The 13,586-nt window shown below is 50.7% G+C and overlaps 1 protein-coding gene across 1 annotated transcript; it reads right to left on the bottom strand.

The window, feature by feature from the left end:
* Positions 1 to 5,388: 5,388 nt before the first annotated feature.
* LOC150013118 (speedy protein E4-like) lies at positions 5,389 to 13,586 on the bottom strand. The gene is made up of 8 exons (XM_090275217.1): positions 13,478 to 13,586; positions 12,197 to 12,229; positions 11,428 to 11,637; positions 10,699 to 10,757; positions 10,206 to 10,291; positions 8,501 to 8,669; positions 8,253 to 8,327; positions 5,389 to 5,514 (listed from the first exon to the last, which is right to left on the bottom strand). Exons 1-8 carry the CDS (start codon positions 13,584 to 13,586, stop codon positions 5,389 to 5,391), a joined length of 867 nt encoding a protein of 288 aa, XP_090131343.1.

The following is a 13,586-nucleotide window of genomic DNA, read 5'->3' as shown; positions in this document are numbered from 1 at the left end:
TTAGTGTTCTTTTTCCCCTTTGCCTTTCTGAGCACAGGCGCTGTGCATTGCTAGGCTAAGGTGTTCATCTGCTTGGGAGAGTAGGATTTGTTAGGGCAGGAATTTTTTAAAAGTGTACCGACAGTCCACTTCTGCATGCTATCTAGGATTAGGTAGCAGGATCGATTATTATGAGGAGAGAGAACATTCCATATTATTTCATCTTCCCGTTAGAATATCGAAATTCCAGCATGGAAGACTCATCTCCCAGAATTCTCCTACAGTGTAGCAAAAACAGCTCTCTCCCTAGAGCAGCTGTCACTCTGTCACAGCAGGAGATTAAGATTTGGGGGAATTAGAAGTACAACTGAACACTTTCTGGTCAAGGGAATGGTGAAAAGAAGAAAGGGAGAGGAGAGATATTGATTTTTTTTTTTTTTCCTTTCTTTCTTTCTCTCCAGGCTTCTTCCAGGTAAGGGGGTATGAGGGAAAAGAGGATGGCACCTCTGTCCCCTATTCCCTGTTGGGAATACTCATATGTTCCATTTGAAAGGAATCGTAAATGTATCATGGAGCGCCCGTACAAAGGTCCACTGTGCAGCCTGTATAAAGGAAGTTTATGAAATGTCTGATAGAATAGGATAGCCAGTCCCAGACTGTTTTGATCACAGTGGCTTTGTAGTACTGTTTGATGTCTGGTATCGTGATTCCTCCCGCCATGTTCTTCTGTTTCCAGATTGCTTTTGCTATTGGGGGTGTTTTTGGGTTTCCTATGCAATTTTGGAGTATTTGTTGTAGGTCAGTGAAATATGTCATTGGTATTTGAATAGGGGTTGCATTGAATCCGTACATTGCTTTGGGCGGTATGGCCATTTTGATGTTGTTGATTCTTCCCATCCAAGAACATGGTGTTTGCTTCCATTTATCTGTATGTTCCTTAATTTCTTTCTTCAATGTTGTATAATTTTCAGTGTACAGGTCTTTTATCTCTTTGGTTAAGTTTATTCCTAGGTATTTTATTTTTCTTGTTGCTATAGTGAATGGTATTTTCTTTTTTGCCGCTGTATCTGATATTTTATTGTTGGTGTACAGAAATGCCTTAGGTTTCTGTACATTTATTGTGTACCCTGCTGTTTTGCCAAATTCACTTACTATATCGAGTAGTGTTTTAGTGGAGTTTATAGGCTTTTCTAGGTATTCTATCCTGTCATCTGCAAACAGTGATAGTTTTACTTCCTCTTTCCCAATTTGGTTGCCTTTTATTTCTTTGTCTTGTCTGATCGCTGTGGCTACGACTTCCAACACTATGCTGAATAGAATTTAGGTGAGTGGACAGCCTTGTCTACTTGCTGATTTCAGCGGGAATGCATTCAGTTTTTGTCCATTGAGTATGATGCTGGGTTCAGGCTTCTCCTAGATAGCCTTCATTCTGATAAGGTATGCTCCCTTTATTCCCATTTTGCTGAGTGTTTTCATCATAGATGGGTGTTGTACTTTATCTGCATCTATGGATATGATCATGTGATTTTTGTCTTTCATTTTGTTTAAGTGATGTATTATATTTATAGATTTGCAAGTACTAAACCATCCTTGCATCCCTGGGATGAATCCCACTTGATCGTGGTGTATGATCTTTTGGATGTATTGCCGGATCCTGTTTGCCAAAATTTTATTGAGGATTTTAGCATCTATGTTCATCAGTGATATTGGCCTGTAGTCTTCTCTCTTTGTTGTGTCTTGACGTGGTTTTGGGATTAGGGTAATACTGGCTTCATAGGACAAGCCTGTTCTGGCAATATTGCATTACTTGGGAAAATGGTAAATACACGTACACAACACGTATTGAAATGGCAAAAGAAAGCTATGAAACAGTGGGTGGGTTGGTTTTTTACAATGAGGAGGTAGTGATTTATTACTTGTATACCTAAAAATACAAAACTTTAAATATTCGTATTACGATGATAATTAAGTGCATGTGTGCATTTGTGTGTCCAAGTATGTATGTGTATAGTAACATGACCATTAATGTTCTTTTTCCCCTTTGCCTTTCAGAGCACAGGTGCTGTGTGTTGCTAGGCTAAGGTATTCATCTGCTTGGGAGAGTAGGATTTGTTAGGGCAGGAATTTTTTAAAAATGTCCTGAAAGTCCACTTCTGCATGCTATCTAGGATTAGGTAGCAGGATCGATTATTATGAGGAGAGAGAACATTCCATATTATTTCATCTTCCCGTTAGAATATCGAAATGCCAGCATGGAAGACTCATCTCCCAGAATTCTCCTATAGTGTAGCAAGAACAGCTCTCTAGCTAGAGCAGCTGTCACTCTGTCACAGCAGGAGATTAAGATTTGGGGGAATTAGAAGTACAACTGAACACTTTCTGGTCAATGGAATGGTGAAAAAAAGAAAGGGAGACGAGAGATACTGATTTTTTTTCTTTCTCTCTCTCCAGGCTTCTTCCCGGTAAGGGGGTATGAGGGAAAAGAGGAGGGTACCTCCGTCCCCTATTCCCTGTTGGGAGGCTGCCCCCCAGAGTGACTCCTCCCAGCCTGGGATGCAACCACATGGATGCAGATGTGGCAGGGCAGTGCGGTGAGGCAGGGAGAGGCTCTGAGATTTGACTATTTAACCACCCTTGGTTCGTGGTGGCTGGGACACTGCGCTGAGAGCTGTGGGACGCTCATGGCAGTTTGAAGTGACCCTCCTTAGAGTCTCGAGGAACCCATGAGAACTGGCCTAATGCGGAGATTCACTTGTTTGTTACTAGGAAGAGCTGAGGTGAGACCGTGGCTGTGAGCAAATGTCCCTGTGGTCCGAGGGAAAGCCAGGAGAAAGGACAGCCTACATCTTCACAGCTGCAGGTTTGAAGCACTCAGGAGGCGGACAGGTGCGTGTGTGGTGCGTCCGCGGTCACGGTGGAACCTGCGTGGGAGCGCGCCCAGCGCTGAGTCTGGGGCTGCGACAGCTACTCTGGGAGCTCCACATCTCGCCCCAGCCTTCTCCTTGTTTGTCTCGCTTTTTTCCCCTTCCTGGCCAGGCTGGATTTTCGCGTTGAGGGTTTCCTTCCTTCTGCAATCCAGGGAGGGCGGGGCCGCGGACCCCTTTGGTTTGCTCTTTATGCTGCACAGCCCCTCCAGAGTCCGCTCTCTCCAACCAGCCAGAGGAACCAGCCCCTGGCGGACATGGTACCCTTTCCTGTGGGGAGAGTTGGGGTCCGCTGAGGTCTTTCCGGGGTCCCCTCTGCTTCACCACGCAGCCCCTAGGAGGAGGGAAAGAGGAGGGGTGGGAGGTTAGTACAGGACTTTATGAACTTTCACGGGAAGCTTGTATCCATTTCGCCCCATCTCCCCGCCCCCCACAGCCGCTGGGATTATGAACTCTTCTCCTTGAGTAGCAGGAGGTGAAGGTCCAACAAGATGCTCTGTGCACACAGGGCTTGGAATGGGCCCTCTGAGACCTTCCCTTCTGCTCCTTGGGAATGGCTCTGTGGCTGACAAAAGCCCCAAGGCTGTAAGACTTGGCAGAGTAATTAGGACCCAGAGCCAGACCAAGAGGTTCTGAGAAGGTGGGCAGGCCCCTCCCTCAGGCCAAGTGCTTTGGAAAGGCAAACTAGAGAGTTGGGGAAACAAGGTAAGTGCTACCAAACAGACTCTGCGCTGCCCAGTGAATTCTCTAATTTTCTTCCATTCTCCTACCCAGTTTTTTCACCGTGGCTTACACAGACGCTTTGCCTCCGTTCAGCGCATCACCACCTTCGCGTCTCTAGACTGCCTTCTCGTAGGGTTGCTAACGGTTAGTAAGCCCTGAATCTTTTTGCTGTTGTGGAGTCTACCCTCATTAGGCAGGTTGGAGGACCTCACCAGCTCGATTTTCTAATGACTAACCCCCCAGCTTAGAGCTTCATTCCTTTGGCTTAAATCGATACAGGTATCTTAGCAGAGATAATAAATGAATCTTTATGAACCATATACACGTTAGTATGAATGAGTTCCTCAGCTCCTTTCCAGAATGTAAATTTTGAGACAAGGAAGGATAGAGGGATCGTGGTGTGCTGAGGAAGATATGAAGAAATGTTGTCAGGGAGAGGAGAACTATCAAAAAGGAGGGGACAATGATATTTATTCCACAGGAAAACAACTGGAAATACTCATTTGTTGCATTTGAAAGGAATCGTAAATGTATCATGGAGCGCCCGTACAAAGGTCCACTGTGCAGCCTGTATAAGGGAAGTTTATGAAATGTCTGATAGAATAGGTTAGCCCATCATAGTGTTATGAAAAAAGGAAGGTTAAAATTGTATGTAGTTTGTTCACAGCTCTGTAAAACAAACATAGAACACCGAATCACGAACTTAGCAGAAAGCCCGGAAGTAAATCCACTTAAATTTTCACGATGGTCATCTTTGGTGCCAATATCATGTTCGATTCTTTTTGCTTACTGTCTTCTGTGTTTTCCCGAAGTGTTTATTTGGCACACCCTCTCTGATTGGAGTTGAGGGTAGAGCATCATTTTAGAAATAAAACAGGCCTTGAAGAGAGGAAAAAAGTGGAAGAACCTAAAGTGAACTTTTTACATCGACGGTTTGTGGTACGTAGTAAGACATGCTCCACGTGTTGTGTAATGAACGTTTTGGCCGTTCCTTGACCCCGTTTCCTTGGAGGAAGGTCCTCTCGGTCCTCGGCATTTCCCGAGAGACAGCGATGTCTATGAGCTGTGCCGGTCCCCTTGTAGCGCGCCTGGGTTCATGCTAAGGAGGCGACTCAGGATGGGGGCCTGTCAGGCCAGAAGGACCCGCCCTGTGATTAGAGGTCAAGGATTAGAGCCCAATCTCTGAGGCAGGGAGGAGCCTGGAGGTTGAATTCCACCGCGTAGCCAGTGATTGCAAAGACCCTGCCTACTTATTGCAACCCTAAGGGAAACACAAGTCACCAAATCTCAGGTGAGCTTCTGTGGTGGGGGAAGCACATCTGTGTGCCGTGAGGGAGGCACACCCAGAGGACACGGGAACTTGGTATCTGGGACCGTCCCGGCGTTCTCTGACGATGCCATCTGCCAGGAGGCTTTGCTTTCCTCCGTGACCCGGTGTTCCGGTTATGAGCCCCTCCCTCTGGACGCCCGCCCCACTTAACAGAATTATTTCTTCCTGTATTCTCTTCCTTTTTTTTTTTCCTCCAGGGTTTCTGGGACACCTTCACTTGTCTCCCACGGTTCCTAGCCCACCGCAGGCTCGAGTGTGCTTCAACCACGTGAAGCTGGAATTGGAGGTTGTGAAAAGGACGCCCATGAGGAATAAGGTAGTGACCACTGTGTGTGTCCTCTCGTGCCCGGGGGTCTGCTTGTCACAGCCCATTTGCCGGAAAGCGGGTCCCGTGGAGTCCCCTGCGCTTTGTTTTCAATTTCAGGTTATCGTCTAGGTGCCTGTGGTGCTTTCTTCCTTCTCTCTGCTCTTCCCCTTCTGCTGCTGCAGTACCACGCTCTTCTCTCCTGCTCTCAGGCTCTCAGGCTTAGGCTCTGCCTCAACGTCTTGTTCTTCCCACTGACGTGCAAAACAATTCAGGGTTACTTTTCAGAGTTTAAGGAGTTTGGTGGAGTAACCGCAACCCCACGAAGCTCCGTTATCACTTGACAGTGAAGAGCTAATCAAACTGGTCCAACGACACACATCACAAAGGTGAGAACTTCATCTTTATCATATGTCCTCAGAAGAGGCATTGCACTGTGCTCTTCAGTGATGTAAGATAACGTACAGACGTGTCACGTGGGCTAGCTAAAAAGTGACAGTGAATTCCCACAACTCGATAACAGAGACCGAAACAGAAAAACTTATATTGATGACAATATGGGGGGGACTACCCACCTAGCGGTACGATGGTTAAAATTACATAACAGATAAAACCCCCCCAAACCCCTCTTGAAAGTGTAAACAATTAAATGTACCTATATGTAACAGATCTATGAGTTATAATCAACTCAGTAGGAACAGCGTGTTTTCAAAACTACAACTATTTCCAAACTCTTTAACAGAAGTATATAAATACTAAGCATGAGAATAAATATAATAACCCTATGGGAACATACTGAAAGTAAGTTAGTAAAATATTTGGTATATACACAACTCTCACGTTCGTAGGGCTCTCTTAATTTTATCCTTTTAAAGTAGTTCCTCCTCTGCTGAGCCCTAAACTCCACCTTGCGATGGCCCTAGACTGTTGCAAACGGGTGTGTGAGAAGTGGGACCTGTAGCCTCTACCTCGGCGAAGATAGGACTGAAATGATCTGAAATTTTGGGTGTTGACTGAGAAAGGGGCACAATCTGAAAACACCCTGGTTTCTTGTTGTCCTTAAATGGATTCCTAGAAGCGTTCCGCAGAGCAGGACGTGACCGTCCAGCTCATGGGAGAATATTCTGGGCCCTGTTAGATTGTCTGCGCAGGAGGCTCCTCTTTCCCTTCCTCCTGCCTGTCATCAGCGAACCTGCATTCACTTCCTGCTGCGCACCAAATCTCCCGTGGCCTCAGCGACCTAGAAGTAAGAGAAAGAGACATTTCCAACACGCCACTCTCCAGGTAGGAAGATTGCCTCAATTCTCAGTCACTCGTAGCCCGAGTTTAGACTACCCTATAAATCCTATTTTATCTCTAATTCTCCATCCTCAACCTCATTCAGGAACCTTTTTTTTTTTTTTTCCCATTATGAGGGTTGAAGTGTGATGACAACGAGTCCAAAAATGACTTCACATACCCAGGAACCTGCGTCCTAGCGAGGACTCGAGGAGATTCTGTTCAGGGAGCAGCACACATCAGGAGAGTTGTCCTTTGCTTTACTCACACCTTGGTCCATTTGTACACGTGAAAACCTGACCTTAGAACCACCCCAGCAACGTTCCCGAGACATCAACATCGCAAGGCGTGCTCCCTGACACTAACCCTGGATTCTAAGTCTAAGCATAACACCGAGTCTGCTCTTGGCTAGTGCTACAGTCACAGTGCTTGTGTCCCCCCAAATTCATAACGCCTAGGGTGACGGTGGCTCAGTTGGTTGGAGCGTCTTCCCATACACCGACAGGTTGTAGGTTCAATTCCCAGTCAGGGCACATACCTAGGTTTTGGGTTTGATCCCTTCTCACCTACCTCGATGTTTGTCCCTCTCTCTTCCTTCCTGTGTCTAAAAGCCAGAAACATACCCTCGGGAGAGGATTTTGAAAGAAAGAAGAAGAAATGGGGGTCTTCGGGAGGCGATTAGGTCACTGGGTGGAGCTCTAATGGATGAGGTTATTGTCCTTAGAAGAGACCCCAGAGCCATGCCTGGCCCCTTGCAGCATGGAAGTGCACGGCGGGGGCGGGGAGTTGGCCGTCTGCAGCACAGATGAGGCTCCTGAGCGGAAGCCGGCTGTGCCGGCCCCTGATCTCAGACCTCCAGCCTTCGGAACTGGGAGAAAGAAATGTCTGCGCTTCTCTAAGCCACCCAGTCTGTGGCCTTTGGATGTGGCAGCCAGGAGGGTCTGAGATAGCTAGTTCACAAGGCTGAAACCGGGTCTTTGCCTGTTGCTCTGCCCAAAGCTGTAAGTCTAAGGTGTGTATCATAGTGAGCCTTGGCGGGGCTACTGTTTCTCAGCCTCTGCTCATTGTGACCAACCTCCGTGACCATCAACTTGAGGGGAAAATGTGTACTTGTACAAGGGGTGAGATCGGTGAGGCGGGGAAATGAAGAACACGGCGATGCTGTGTCTCTAAGCAATTTGTTGGAGACTAAATTTGGATGAAGAGGGAGCTAGTCATGATTTTATTGTTTTATTGTGGGGTCTAGAGACTGCGCCATCTGCAATCCTACTGGTACACGTTTCCTTTCTGTAGGTAAGTCCCTAGAGTTGGTATTCCTGAGGGATGTCGGGCCCAAGTGAGTTAACAAGGGAAGTAAAAACACACTCTATGGGAAAATCTGGGAACCTACTCTTCAGCAAACTCAAGATTTGGACAAAGCTGTTCCTTGGACCCCGTTGCCTCCGATAAAATGAGGTCAGCCAAACCCTGAGGCCTGGCATCCACCCATGCCACCAAGGCGCCTGGGCGTGGTGGTCGGCTCGTGGCCGGCAGCCGCGTCAGTGCCTGGCTGTGTGCGCGGTGGGTGCGCTTCACAGTGTGTGGACGGCTGATGGGGAGGGGTGGGGTCGATGACCACGGGTCCTGCAGTTAAATGTCTCGCATTTCCTAAAGGGACCACAGATCATTGCGTCTGCACCTGCGGGGACACAGCCTGACGTTCCTACGCACCTACCTTAGCCTCTGGGGTCTCCAAAAGGAGGGCACGGTCTCGCCCCCACACCCAGAGCTCGGGATCAAAGGCCTGGATCTGGAAAGACAAACAGTCCCCGAAAAGGTGAGGACTCTCCAGTTGCACCCACGTCCCTCCCCTCGTCGGGCCCCCAAGTGTCTCTCATCCCCCAACCCCAGGCGAGATGCCTCACGATCCCTTCTGTCTCCGGTCTGGCATCGCCCTGCGCCAGATGTCCACAGCCCACCTACCTCTTCACACTCCTCCTTGGAGACCCATGCCCTGCAGCCCATTGATCGAAAGAATTGGCATCGCAGTTTGTGGAACAGGGGACGCCGGGAGTCGTTGCTGTCCCCGTAGAGGAAGGAAAAGATGGCCTGTTTAGGGGCGCAATCCTCCTCCATATCCAGGGCCAGGTAGCTGAGGAAAGCCATCAGGGTGTCAGTCAGGAACGGGATGGAAGGGACGGACCCCTGCCTGCGGTCAGCCTCCCAGAAAGGACACAGACTGGGTCGCCTTCACACAGGACCCACGGGAGCCCCATCCAGGGTCACAGAGTGCCTGCCTCCCAGTCATGAGCAAGCCCCTGTTGAGCAGGCACCGGAAGGGCCCCTCTGAATACCTTGACGATTCGGGTACAATTAATTCAGTGGGGAAGCCTGCCCCCTTCCCGGAACCTGCTGTGTGCGCACACACCTGTCTCTCTATCGTTTCGGTCCCTAGACAGCTCCTGTGGGCAGGGACCAACTGGTCCGTTTCAGTATCCATAGTTTCCTGTCAAACGACTGAGAGGGGACTTGGTTCCTGGGCGCATTCACTCAGCAGCCCTTCTTGAGTTCTCCCATCCTCACATTCCCTGGCCCTGGAGATGCACTTTATAAGGTTTCATGGGATGAGTGACTGAATGCTCTGCGTCCTAGTCAAGTGCAAAGCTGATTACCTCAGAGACTCAGTGTCATGTCAGCTTTGCAACGTGAAAAGAAGAGTGCCGAGTGTTTTCAGAAGTCATTGACACATATGTACTGTTAATGTTTTAATGTTTTACTTTTGCTCTTGGGGCGCGGAAGTGAGGGGGTCTGGAGGTTTTAGTGTTTCAGTTGGGGTAAGAAGAAATCACGTCTTTCAGTTACATAGGGGTAAAAATACCGAGACGGAAAGTACAGTATCCAGTCAGGGAAGGGTGTTAGGAAGAGTGCGAGACAAAGAAGGGAACGTCAGGGTGGTAAACACGTTTGATGGGGATAGTAGAGAGAGCTGATTTTCAACCGAGAACTCTGGGCCGGATTTAGGCCCAAGTGAGGCAGTGGAATTGTTGGGTGTGGGGATGGTGAAGTGCTTAGACCTGCGTTTAGAAGTACATTCAGGAAGACTCGTAAGAAACATCCGTGGGTCTTACTGCTTTCTCTCCTCCCCGGAGGAGGTGTGTATTGATTTAGAGAAAGAGAGAGAGAAACATGGATCGGTTGCCTCCTGCAGGAGCCCTGACCGGGCTCGAACCCGCAACGTTTTGGTGGACCGGACGACACTCCAAAGAATCGAGCAAGCCGACCACGGACCTGGGGTGAGCACTTCACAACGGATCTGTATTATGGAACGGGGGCCTGAATTGAGAAGGACCATTACATTTGGTATCGTTCAGAGGTGTGGCAGGATGTGAGGGAGAAGGCTTAGAAATGGTTAGTCTCAAGCCTGTTTACTCAGGGGAAGAGCGGGGTCGAATCTTCATGGGGCTTTTATGTTTTCGTTTGCTTTCCTCGGTCTTTTCACCGGCATTGGTGTGGCTGGCTTTTCCCAAGAACAGTAGAAGAAACACTGTGTACTACAATCCTGTGAAGTTCCTACACAGAGTACACAGTAGAAACAGGGTAAAAAGTAGCTGAGAGGTTGGGGACCCACTCCTGTCCTGGCGCTCCCCAGAGGATGACAGTGAGTCCTGGGATTGAGCCGAGTACTCACAGGGCCAGGAAGAAATGGACTCGTTGGAACTGCCAGGCGAAGAGGCCCGCGCGGCTGAAGTAGGCCACAACCATTGCCAGGAGGTACTGGTGGACAGAGGGGGAAAATAGACAATGAGGACTCACATAGTGAAAGAGGAGGAAGAGCGGGATAAGGGAAAGGCTGATGCTCCCGGGTTGGCCGGTGCTGAGGGTTTCGGAGCATGTGTCTGGGACAGCCGGCATCAGGAGGGTCTCTGATAAGCTGGAGCAAAGGGGCGCCCCCGAGAGCTGAGCGAAGAGGGGACTTGATGTGCCAGCGGCCACAGGGACAAGCCTTGGGCTCAGATCCCAGGGGAGCCGGGGCAGAGGCTGGGCTCCCGTCCACAGTGCAAGAAACGCCTGGGTCCCCGAAGGCAAGTGGTGCCAAGGCGTCCGGTCGGAGAGGGAACTGTGGGCTCAGGAAACTGCCCCCTGCGTCCGAGGATCAGTGGTAGGGCAGGAATACCTCTTACCTTATCTGAAAGTCTCAGCCTGACGTCCCATTCCAGGAACCCTTTGACGACAGGATCCTCTGTGAAGAGAGCGCATGTGTTAGCTTGAGGACAGCAACGCAGTTGGCGTGGGAGCGTTCCGGGGCCAAGAGGGGAACCGTAGGCCTCCTGGGGGCGGTTGAGGATTGGGGCCAAGGGTTGAGGCTGCCAGGCAGAGGGATTGAGGAGATTGTTCTCTGGGCAAGGAAGCAGGGGTGACACCACGCCCCACCCACCCAGTCTGGGGGCACCGAGTGACGGGTAGGGTGGCAGTAGCACATCTGCGTGACGCAGATATTAACCAATGAGTGCTGCTCCCTCCTCACACGTGGATGCACCCCTGCCGCAGCCAAGGCATAGCCACTCGGTCGTTTCTCTGTGGACAGTCACACCAGGGCGTGAATTTGGCCTCGTTATCTCCCCGTACACACATGAAGGTCTTTCGATGCAAAAGACCAGTCAGAGCTAAGAAGTCTCAGAGGGTGCGATACCCACAGGCCAACTCATCCCAAGTGCAAACCCTTTTCAAGTCTAGCCTAATCCTATGTCACTTGTAAGTGCCCCCCCCCCCCCCCGTGAGAATGAATAGGGAGCCCTCCTAGGAAAGAGCACACCAACTAGCAGGGAGTTCTTTCTGTTGGAAAAGTGTAGTTCTTTAAAGTTGTTTGTTCAGAACAGGATAGGAGGGTGCTGTCCAGGGTGTCTTCTTACGGAGCAGCCTGGCAAAGGCCTGGTGGTGTTCCTCCAGGACCGTGGATGCTTTCTGTCTTTTGATCTTCATTTTAAGACCCTCCAGTTCCTGGACCCGCCAGATGTTAGGCCCAGGCGCGGCCTCCTCCTGTGCCTCCCGCCTTGGGGACCGCTCCCTCCTCCTCTTCCTTCCAGCGGTGCGGTCCAGGTGGCTGGAATCCACACAGGGGTCTGAGTAAAGAACCCAGGGTACGAGCTGAGGCTTTTGCCTTTGGAATTCAGCTACTGGTCACCTAAACCCGACCACCCCTCCACCCCACCGATCCCCCCACCTTATAACCAGCGTCTCCGTTCTCCCGAGTCTCCTAGACTGGCCTTCTCCCCAGCCATCTTTTCATCTTCCTCCTTCGGTGATGGCCAGCTCCCCGCCCGCCGCCCCAGAGTCACCTGGCTGCTGTTCTTCGTCTCTGTCCTCAAAATTCTTCCTCTGAAGTAATTTTCTCCCCTTGAAGGGGAGCAAAAGAACCCTCATAGTCTCTTCCCTTCCCTTCTCTCAGCTTTGAATCTCATCTCGGAACCCTCCTTGCTTGCCTCCCAGGCTCTCCTTTCATTGGGATACCCTGGTCCCCCGCTCCTGTAGTCTCCTGCAATCCCTGATGCTCTGAATCTCTCCTTTCTTTCACACACAACCTGCTCCAGTCCCCCTTCTTCCTTAATGCCAACCGTGTCAAATCCCTGGGCCCCCTGTTTCCTTAGCTGGTTTTCCTGGGTTCACCTGAATCCCTCTTACCTCCAGTGGGCACCATGAGGGCCAAGGGCGAGGCTGCCGGGAAGAGGGATAGAGGAGATGGCGCCCTGGGCAAGGAAGCAGGGGTGACACCACGCCCCACCCACCCAGTCTGGGGGCACCGAGAGACAGGTAGGGGGGCAGCAGCACATCTGCGTGACGCAGATATTAACCAAAGAGTGCTGCTCCCGCATCACGCATGGACGCACCCCTGTGGACACCATAGCCACTCGGTCGTTTCTCTGTCGACAGTCACATCAGGGCGAGAAGATGGCCTCGTTATCACCTCTTACGCACAGGAGGGTATTTAGACTCAAAAGACCAGTCAGAGCTAAGAAGTCTCACAGGCCTACTCATCCCAAGCGCAAACCCTTTTCAAGTGTAGCCTAATCCTTGATCACTTCTAAGTGTCCCCAGTGAGAATCGGTAGGGCGCCCTCCCAGGAAAGTGAGCACGCCAACTAGCAGGGCGTTCTTTTCTGTTGGAAAGGTATAGTTCTTCAAAGTGGTTTGTTCAGAACAGGATAGGAGGGTGCTGTCCAGGGCCTGGTCTTACTGAGCCGCCTGGCAGAGGCCTGGTGGTGTTCCGCCGGTGCCGTGGGTGCTTTCTGTCTTTTGATCTTCATTTTAAGAGCGTCCAGTTCCTGGACCCGCCAGATGTTAGGCCCAGGCGCGGTCCCCTCCTGTGCCTCCCTCCTTGGGGAGCGCTCCCTCCTCCTCTTCCTCCCAGCGGTCCTATCCGGGTGGTTGGCATCCACACAGGGGTCTGAGTAAAGAACCCAGGGTACGAGATGAGGCTTTTGCCTTTGGAATTCAGCTACTGGTCACCTAAAGCCGACCACATCCTCCACCCCACCTTAAAACCAACGTCTCCATTCTCCCCGATCTCATAGACTCCTGGCCTTCTCCCCAGCCATCTTTTCATCTCCCTCCTTTGGTGATGCCCATCTCCCCGCCCGCTGCCCCCAACTCACCTTGCTGGTGTTCTTCGTCTCTGTCCCGAAACGCAACCTCATTTCATTTAATTTCTCCCCTTGAAGGGGAACTGAAGAACCCTGATCGTTTCTTCCCTTCCCTTCTCTCATCTTTGAGTCTCATCTCCGAACCCTCCTTGCCTGCCTCCCAGGCTCCCCTTTTCGTGGGGCTATCCCGGTCCCCAGCTCCTGTAGTCTCCTGCAATCCGTGATGCTCTGAAGCTCACCTTCCTTTCACAGGCACCCTCCTGCAGTGCCCCTTCCTCCTTAGTGTCGACCGTGTCCGATTTCTCGGCCCCCTGTCTCCTCACCTGATTGTCCTGGCTTGACCCGAATCAGTCTCAACTCCAGGGGGCACCCTGAGGTGCTAGCCTCTGGGCTCGAGTTGTCCGAGGTGGGACTTGGGCTAGTGCCCGCCAT

This window comes from Furipterus horrens, unplaced genomic scaffold (assembly GCF_987537825.1).
Source record: "Furipterus horrens unplaced genomic scaffold, mFurHor1.1.pri manual_scaffold_4, whole genome shotgun sequence".
NCBI lineage: Eukaryota > Metazoa > Chordata > Mammalia > Chiroptera > Furipteridae > Furipterus > Furipterus horrens.
This window is presented reverse-complemented; position numbering and strand designations above follow the sequence as displayed.

Excerpts from the sequence above, each read along its gene's own strand:
- LOC150013118 (XM_090275217.1), bottom strand. The coding sequence starts at position 13,586 with ATGGCGGGCACTAGCCCAAGTCCCACCTCGGACAACTCGAGCCCAGAG. Across the intron at positions 11,638-12,196 it reads CCTCATGGTGCCCACTGGAG|ACCCCTGTGTGGATTCCAGC; the intron begins GTAAGAGGGATT and ends TTCTTTACTCAG. Across the intron at positions 10,758-11,427 it reads GGCCTTTGCCAGGCTGCTCC|AGGATCCTGTCGTCAAAGGG; the intron begins GTAAGAAGACAC and ends CTCTCTTCACAG.